At 41.5% G+C, this 9,920-nt stretch overlaps 1 protein-coding gene across 3 annotated transcripts in view; it reads left to right on the forward strand.

The window, feature by feature from the left end:
- The window catches only part of LOC112235331 (cytochrome b5 reductase 4), a 30,163-nt gene extending 20,243 nt beyond the window's left edge, over positions 1-9,920 (forward strand). For 2 of the 3 annotated variants that reach the window (XM_042309822.1, XM_042309823.1), the window contains 4 exons: positions 4,247-4,397; positions 6,717-6,803; positions 7,177-7,407; positions 7,851-9,920. In XM_042309822.1, the coding sequence (XP_042165756.1) occupies positions 4,247-4,397; positions 6,717-6,803; positions 7,177-7,407; positions 7,851-7,905 (524 nt within the window). In that variant the 3' untranslated portion in view covers positions 7,906-9,920. The remainder of the gene's footprint in view (positions 1-4,246; positions 4,398-6,716; positions 6,804-7,176; positions 7,408-7,850) is intronic. The other variant, XM_042309824.1, reaches the window with a different exon arrangement.

Raw genomic sequence — 9,920 nt, forward strand, 5'->3', positions numbered from 1 at the left:
CGGGGAGTACCACATCAATGTTTAGAGCTATATATACAGGGAGTACCACATCAATGTTTAGAGCTATATATACAGGGAGTACCACATCAATGTTTAGAGCTATATATACAGGAGTACCACATCAATGTTTAGAGCTATATATACAGGGAGTACCACATCAATGTTTAGAGCTATATATACAGGGAGTACCACATCAATGTTTAGAGCTATATATACAGGGAGTAACACATCAATGTGGAGCTATATACAGGGAGTACCACATCAATGTTTAGAGCTATATACAGGGAGTACCACATCAATGTTTAGAGCTATTAGGAGCTCAATGTGGAGCTATATACAGGGAGTACCACATCAATGTTTAGAGCTATATACAGGGAGTACCACATCAATGTTTAGAGCTATATACAGGGAGTACCACATCAATGTTTAGAGCTATATACGGGGAGTACCACATCAATGTGTAGAGGTATATACGGGGAGTACCACATCAATGTGTAGAGGTATATACGGGGAGTACCACATCAATGTGGAGCTATATACAGGGAGTACCACATCAATGTTTAGAGCTATATACAGGGAGTACCACATCAATGTGGAGCTATATACAGGGAGTACCACATCAATGTTTAGAGCTATATACAGGGAGTACCACATCAATGTTTAGAGCTATATACAGGGAGTACCACATCAATGTGGAGCTATATACAGGGAGTACCACATCAATGTTTAGAGCTATATACAGGGAGTACCACATCAATGTTTAGAGCTATATACGGGGAGTACCACATCAATGTTTAGAGCTATATACGGGGAGTACCACATCAATGTGTAGAGGTATATACGGGGAGTACCACATCAATGTGTATATATACGGGGAGTACCACATCAATGTTTAGAGCTATATATACAGGGAGTACCACATCAATGTTTAGAGCTATATATACAGGGAGTACCACATCAATGTTTAGAGCTATATATACAGGGAGTACCACATCAATGTTTAGAGCTATATATACAGGGAGTACCACATCAATGTTTAGAGCTATATATACAGGGAGTACCACATCAATGTGGAGCTATATACAGGGAGTACCACATCAATGTTTAGAGCTATATACAGGGAGTACCACATCAATGTTTAGAGCTATATACAGGGAGTACCACATCAATGTTTAGAGCTATATACGGGGAGTACCACATCAATGTGTAGAGGTATATACGGGGAGTACCACATCAATGTGTAGAGGTATATACGGGAGTACCACATCAACGTGTAGAGGTATATACGGGAGTACCACATCAACGTGTAGAGGTATATACGGGGAGTACCACATCAACGTGTAGAGGTATATACGGGGAGTACCACATCAACGTGTAGAGGTATATACGGGGAGTACCACATCAACGTGTAGAGGTATATACGGGGATTACCACATCAACGTGTAGAGGTATATACGGGGAGTACCACATCAACGTGTAGAGGTATATACGGGAGTACCACATCAACGTGTAGAGGTATATACGGGAGTACCACATCAACGTGTAGAGGTATATACGGGGAGTACCACATCAACGTGTAGAGGTATATACGGGGAGTACCACATCAACGTGTAGAGGTATATACGGGGAGTACCACATCAACGTGTAGAGGTATATACGGGGAGTACCACATCAACGTGTAGAGGTATATACGGGAGTACCACATCAACGTGTAGAGGTATATACGGGAGTACCACATCAACGTGTAGAGGTATATATACCACATCAACGTGTAGAGGTACCCACATCAACGTGTGAGGTATATACTAGTACCACATCAACGTGTAGGGTATATACGGGGAGTACCACATCAACGTGGAGCTATATACAGGGAGTACCACATCAATGGAACTATATACAGGGAGTACCACATCATTGTGGAGCTATATACAGGGAGTACCACATCAATGTGGAGCTATATACAGGGAGTACCACATCAATGTGGAGCTATATACAGGGAGTACCACATCAACGTGGAGCGCTATATACAGGGAGTACCACATCAATGTGGAGCTCTATATACAGGGAGTATCACATCAATGTGGAGCTATATACAGGGAGTAGCACATCAATGTGGAGCTATATACAGGGAGTACCACGTCAATGTTTAGAGGTACAAGCTACTTGAGGCTGATATATACATGAAGGCAGAGTAAAGTGACTCGGCATTCGGATAGATAATAATAAGAGTAAAGTAAAGAAATGTAAGGTTGTTAGTGAGTAGGTTGTGTGCGTTTTGTGTGTGTAAATGTACGTGTGTGTTCATGTGCTGTGTGTTCATGTGTAAGTGGAATATTCATATGTAGAGGTCAAGTGTATTTGTTTTATAACGTGCTCCTACTTCAACCTTACCATGTGTAGACGTAGGCGGTACACAAAATCAATGGGCGTAACTTTTCTTTTTTCATTGCTTGCTTGTGAGATGTTCAGCAGCATATGTCAGTCTGTAGGTGGTTTAGCCACCCTGTGGAATATTAATCTCTCAGATAAGTGAGCAAGGTAGGCAACAACATGAAGGAAAAAAATAGCACGTCACAAACCAGAGGCAAGGTTATTTTTCTTCCAACCAGGATTGATTAGATTACTTTTTGTTTACATAAACTCATTTACATGTTTTTCTGCTGCGTACACAAGTAGACTAGGTGACAGAAGTTCTTGACTCCTGTGTGTCGATTAAAATAAAAAACCCTTTAACAACATTTATTCTTTAAAATGCAGTACACAAGCATTGATTGTGATTATGATCGGGTACTGCATTTACAGGACCGTTAGTAATAACATGATTATGACGTTAACATTCACAGGGAGGACTATACTCTTACCATTGTGATTAGGGATATACTTATGATTAATAGTAGCACTTTGCAATTCCAGTCTCATTACGTATTTTGAGAATTAAATGTCAGATGTTAGTAGTAGTTAGATCTAGTCAAGTAGTTAGGGCTAGCACAATTATCGATTATAATCGTGTAACCAACAATTATGGACAATTATCAACTTTTATATTCAAGTAGATAATAGCATTTTTACATGAAGTGGGTACATTTGGTAGTCGTTTTACGAGCAGAATGGCACGGTCGGGAGGAGAAGCTTCATTTCCAAAATATCCAAGTGGTCCAAACCATTCGTTTTTGAGATAGGGGTGTCACCAATGCTGTTGTATTTAGTAGGTAAGTCGTAGCTCATTTTCAAAGATACGGTACAAATTCAAAACATTTTTCAACAGAAAAGACAATTATGACAATAACTGTGGTCATTTGCATGACAATGAATCGTTACCTAAAATTCTATAATCGTCAAAGCCCTAGTTAGACCCTATCTTTTTTCCTCATCTCTCTCTCATCCTGTATCTCTTTTCTCTCTCCTATCTCTCTCTCTCTCATCCTGTATCATTTTGATACCTCCCCTTCTCTTTTCTCTCTCCTCTCTCTCTCTCTCGCTCTCTCTCCCCTCTCTCACTCCTCTCTCTCTCTCCTCTCTTATTCATACATCAGCAGTAGCAGGCACTATTCAGATAAATCAATTACAGGGGGAGATTGCTCAGCCCCCAAACAGGATTGATGGTGTAATTAGTTTCTATTTAAAAACTCATAAACAGGTTGTTTTATCCCATCTATCATCTCGACTCCTCTTCTCAGAGTCCAGCCTTCTACATAGTCAGGGTGCCAGAATATAACCCTCCTTTCCTTTCCACCCACAATGAATCAGATTTCCTGGCATTTGTCTTGTGTCTTGTCCTCTTAACAGTGGAATCACCTTCTTCTTCCTGGAAAAGTAATTGTCCTACCAGTCGATCTGCACAGAAGTGGACAGGAAATATAGAGGCTTCTTTCTTTATCTTTCATATTCCATCTTTCTGGCCCCCATTACCTGAATATATGCTAGTGTTGAGTGATGTGTGTGGTTGCCTGGCGATGCTGGCCCAGCTGCAACATTGGGACAGATGGAGGATGTTTATTTCCCAGTCAGTCAGTTAAAGAAGAAAAACATTCTCCGTTACAACGAAGACCAGCTGTACAGTACAAAGAGAAATGTCATGAAAGAGGAAATGGATAGCTGATGGTAGGAAATGTTCTGTTTACAAATCAGGATAGCTTGAATAATGAAGTCTTTTTTTTTCATGTATTATCTGTTTTTGCTTATTTTTGTGTTTGTGTGGTTTATCAGCTTAATGGGTTTCCTTCTCTCCTCTTCCCTGGTTGCCTAGGTGACCACCTGTCTGTCAGCAGCCCAGATGGTCCGTTCAGTCTCCGCCTCCTGCGCGAGGTCACTCACCTCTACCTGTTAGCAGCCGGCACGGGGTTCACGCCAATGGCTCGGGTGATCCGATTGGCTCTCCAGGACCTGGGCTCACTCAGGTGAAATACACTGTCATGGATCCACCCAGAAACAACCCCTGGTATAGCCCCTTCCCCCTAAGCACTTCATGTAGATACAGTGGGGCAAAAAAGTATTTAGTCAGCCACCAATTGTGCAAGTTCTCCCACTTAAAAAGATGAGGCCTGTAATTTTCATCATAGGTACACTTCAACTATGACAGAGAAAATGAGAAAATAAAATCCAGAAAATTACATTGTAGGATTTTTAATGAATTTATTTGCAAATTATGGTGGAAAATAAGTATTTGGTCACCTACAAACAAGCAAGACTTCTGGCTCTCACAGACCTGTAACTTCTTTAAGAGGCTCTTCTGTCCTCCACTCGTGACCTGTATTAATGGCACTTGTTTGAACTTGTTATCAGTATAAAAGACACCTGTCTACAACCTCAAACAGTCACACTCCAAACTCCACTCTGGCCAAGACCAAAGAGCTGTCAAAGGACACCAGAAACAAAATTGTAAACCTGCACCAGGCTGGGAAGATTGAATCTGCAATAGGTAAGCAGCTTGGTTTGAAGAAATCAACTGTGGGAGCAATTATTAGGAAATGGAAGACCTACAAGCCCACTGATAATCTCCCTCGATCTGGGGCTCCACGCAAGATCTCACCCCGTGGGGTCAAAATGATCACAAGAATTGTGAGCAAAAATCCCAGAACCACACGGGGGGACCTAGTGAATGACCTGCAGAGAGCTGGTACCAAAGTAACAAAGCCTATCATCAGTAACACACTACGCCGCCAGGGACTCAAATCCTGCAGTGCCAGACGTGTCCCCCCAGTACATGTCCAGGCCCGTCTGAAGTTTGCTAGAGAGCATTTGGATGATCCAGAAGAAGATTGGGAGAATGTCATATGGTCAGATGAAACCAAAATATAACTTTTTGGTAAAAACTCAACTCGTCGTGTTTGGAGGACAAAGAATGCTGAGTTGCATCCAAAGAACACCATACCTACTGTGAAGCATGGGGGTGGAAACATCATGCTTTGGGGCTGTTTTTCTGCAAAGGGACCAGGACGACTGATCCATGTAAAGGAAAGAATGAATGGGGCCATGTATCGTGAGATTTTGAGTGAAAACCTCCTTCCATCAGCATGGGCATTGAAGATGAAACGTGGCTGGGTCTTTCAGCATGACAATGATCCCAAACACACCGCCTGGGCAACGAAGGAGTGGCTTCGTAAGAAGCATTTCAAGGTCCTGGAGTGGCCTAGCCAGTCTCCAGATCTCAACCCCATAGAAAATCTTTGGAGGGAGTTGAAAGTCCATGTTGCCCAGCAACAGCCCCAAAACATCACTGCTCTAGAGGAGATCTGCATGGAGGAATGGGCCAAAATACCAGCAACAGTGTGTGAAAACCTTGTGAAGACTTACAGAAAACGTTTGGCCTCTGTCATTGCCAACAAAGGGTGTATAACAAAGTATTGAGATAAACTTTTGTTATTGACCAAATACTTATTTTCCACCATAATTTGCAAATAAATTCATTAAAAATCCTACAATGTGATTTCCTGGATTATTTTTTCTAATTTTGTCTGTCATAGTTGAAGTGTACATATGATGAAAATTACAGGCCTCTCTCATCATTTTAATTGGGAGAACTTGCACAATTGGGGGCTGACTAAATACTTTTTTGCCCCAATGTATGAAAGGCTTGGATAGGTATAAGCAGTATGGAAAATATTCTGCCTATCAAATCAAATATATTGCTGTATTGTTGATCCCATTCTTTCAGATATGTTATGCAGAGTATTTCCTTTCTACTTTTGACTGAATAGAAACTGAAGGAGGCTGTACTCTGACTGCTGTGCTATTGCAAGGCTGTCATTGTTCTCTTTCTGAGGATGTGAATACATTGTAAAGGACAAGGCTGTCATTGTTCTCTTTTTGAGGATGTGAATACATTGTAAAGGACAAGGCTGTCATTGTTCTCTTTCTGAGGATGTGAATACATTATAAAGGACAAGGCTGTCATTGTTCTCTTTCTGAGGATGTGAATACATTGTAAAGGACAAGGCTGTCATTGTTCTCTTTCTGAGGATGTGAATACATTGTAAAGGACAAGGCTGTCATTGTTCTCTTTCTGAGGATGTGAATACATTGTAAAGGACAAGGCTGTCATTGTTCTCTTTCTGAGGATGTGAATACATTGTAAAGGACAAGGCTGTCATTGTTCTCTTTCTGAGGATGTGAATACATTGTAAAGGACAAGGCTGTCATTGTTCTCTTTCTAAGGATGTGAATACATTGTAAAGGACAAGGTTGTTCTGACGGCGTTAGATCTGTTTGTGTTCTAGGAAAACCAAACTGATGTTCTTCAACAGACAGGAAAGAGACATCCTGTGGCACTCTGAACTTGACGGCCTCGCAGCTGAAGATGAGAGGTGTGTGTGTGTTTTACTGTGTATTCATATTGAGGGTGGTCATTATGAGGCTGGCTGCGTTAATGTCAGCAAGACGGACCCTCTGTGGTGAATCTGATCGTGTGTGTGTGTGTTCTTGCTCGCTTCAGATGTCTATTATTGCATGTCTTCATGGTGTGTGAACACTCCCCATCATTACCATATTGACTAGATTCTCATGTGAACCATTACCTGTGAAGCAGCATTAACACATACATGTTACTGGACATGTCGTCTTGCTGCTAGGCAGACAGAGAATGTTCACTCTCTTGATCTCTATGCTCACTCAGTGTACAGTGTGTTCTGATGATCCGTCTGTCAATTGGTAAGGCAGAAGATGCATTTGTTTGTTATGGTTCCAGGTGGAGTATATTCTGTCAGAGCTGTGTGATGGGTTCTGTTCTGCTCTAATCTATGGTTCCAGGTTCCAGGTGGAGTATATTCTGTCAGAGCCGTGTGATGGGTGGGCAGGCAGGAAGGGGCGGGTTGAGGCCTCCATGCTGACTGACTTCCTGGTTAGGCCTGAGGGGTCAAAGGTCTTTGTGTGTGTGTGTGGCCCCTCAGCCTTCACCGAGCTGACTGTGGGGTGAGTGACACTCCACACCCCTCTACACACTCCAGTTAGGCATTTAGCCGGGCGGCAGGTAGCCTAGTGGTTAGAGTGTTGGACTAGTAACCGAAAGATTGCAAGATCGAGTCCCCGAGCTGACAAGGTAAAAATCTGTCATTCTGCCCCTGAACAAGGCAGTTAACACACTGTTCCTAGGCCATCATTGAAAATAAGAATTTGTTCTTAACTGACTTGCCCAGTTAAATAAAAAAAATAGAAAAACATTTCTAAATATAGAAGCCATGCTGTATGTTTTTATGTTATTGTTAATTTAGTAGATTCAAGCTATGTAGTGCAAGGAAGTTAACTTGTATAACATTCGATAACTTTTCCCACATTTAGGCTTTGTCTGACTCCCCCTCTCCCCTTCTCCTTGTTTCTCACCTTCCTCCTCTATCAATCTCCCTCCTCTTTCTCAGGTTGGTGAGACAGCATTGTTTCAGTGAAGAGGAGATTCATGTTTTCCAGGGCTGAGTGTCAGTCTCAGAAATTACAGCCTGAGGTGCCAACGGGACATTGAGAGAACAACGTGTGTGTGTGTGTGTGTGTGAGAGAGAGAGAAGTGTGTGTTTGAGAGAAAGGAGACACAATTTGTGAGAGAGTGTGGGAGAGAAGAGATGTTATTAGGCTGCCGGCCAATGTGTTTTTTGGAACAATGTCTTTCTATGCACTGTAGAATGAACTGATGGACTTCTGCGGTTAGCAGCTCTGTCTCTCTCTATTTCTGTGTGTCTCTGTCTTACTCTCTCTGGTGCTTTGAAACACGGATGGACAGTCATTCTCTCTGGACGCAAGGACGTGACTGCTGGTGAATCACACACAAAGGATGAATGGCCAATTACCCAGCAGCACTGAAACCTCAGGTCAACATCATCAGCTCACTGTCTGTACCAGAACTCTTTGAACTGTCCTGTCCTTGTGCACTCCTCTGCTCTGACGAGAGAGAGAGCAAGAGAGAGAGAGAGGGGGGTTGTTTATGAGAGGTCACTACCATGTCTTACATACTGTATCTCAATCTATTGCACAGTCCCACACATCCGCTACATTGTGATGTTATTGTTGCTGTCGCTTCCCCCCCACAAAAAAAGCAGGACTTTGTGAGCGTTTAATTTTTAGTTCTGATCATTACATCTTCCTTTTGTTGAAGAGGTAATGAGAATTTCCAACCTGCTGTTGGCATATCAGACATCCTCCTACAGAGAGTTATTATAATTAAGATAGTTGTTTTGGCTGTGCTGCTGCTATATCTGGTATATCTGGTTCTGCAGCCTGTGGTTCTGTTTGAGAGAGACTGATAGTTAAGCAGACCAGTCTTCAGTATCAGTACATTTACAGTCTCTCTTTCTCCCTCTCTCTATCTCTCTCTTTTATCTCTCTTTCTCCCCACTCTCTCTCACAGGTTGATGTTGTAGTACTCACAGTAGGTGATGAATACCAATGGGAATACATTACACAATACATAACACACCTACGTAAATGTATTCAATATAATAAAAATATCATTTTATTCATTAATTCATTAATACCTCAAGCCCGCAGTGATCTGATTAAGTGCTTGATGTTTGATGCAGTTAAATGATTCTAAACTGCATCCGGGAACCCTGACCGTGCGTCCTTGACTCTTTCTCACTCTTGTGAAATACATGAGGTTGTTAAGGCCCCAACTATCGTGATTTCTCCTCGTGGAACATCAAACTGCCAGACCGAACTATGTCAATCCTGCAGAGTAGTTCTATGCTATGAGTGCTCCCTCTGATGTAGCTCCTCTATTACCCTAATAAGAGGAGCTCTCATCTGGCCGTTTCCAGCTGCAGTCAGTCCGTCTGCCTCTTTAGATGTATCCTTTCAGACGTCATTACTGACTCAATCTGGGTCAAAATGGAACAAAATGTCCCATGAAATTGAAGTTGTATTTTCATGAAATGTCGTTTTGGAGGAAGAATCTTTTATATTGGACATTGGTATCTAGAAAAGATGTTCATGAATGTATGTAATCTTGGACTTTTCAGTTTTTTTCTCTAATTTGTACTCTCTAGATCGTATGGAAGGTGCCATTTAAAAACCTTACCCTTGCGTGGCATTTACCTTTTAATAACATTAAAGTACATAATGTCATGGTCATTTTGTTCCTTTTTCACACAAAATGAATTGCAGCATTTCTTACCACTGAACATAACCATTTGAAAGATCACACCTGTCAATGTAACACACATGCCATGCTACGTGCAATACTATAAGTCAAGCTTCTATGGATCAAAAGTACTTCATGAAAGTACCAGTTTCTTTTTGACCGGTGAAACAATGACTGAAATGTGTTGGGTTCTGGTTTTTAAAGAAATTGAGCTTCACTTGGTTTTGTAGCTCATATAATCTTGATCTAACCACATCTTATTTTAATGCATATCCAGCTTTGTACATCTTTCACATTATAACTAACATGTCAGTTATATGAGCTGTCCTGAAGCAAATTAAAAGATGCACTAAACATT

The sequence above is a fragment of the Oncorhynchus tshawytscha genome, linkage group LG03 (assembly GCF_018296145.1).
Source record: "Oncorhynchus tshawytscha isolate Ot180627B linkage group LG03, Otsh_v2.0, whole genome shotgun sequence".
NCBI lineage: Eukaryota > Metazoa > Chordata > Actinopteri > Salmoniformes > Salmonidae > Oncorhynchus > Oncorhynchus tshawytscha.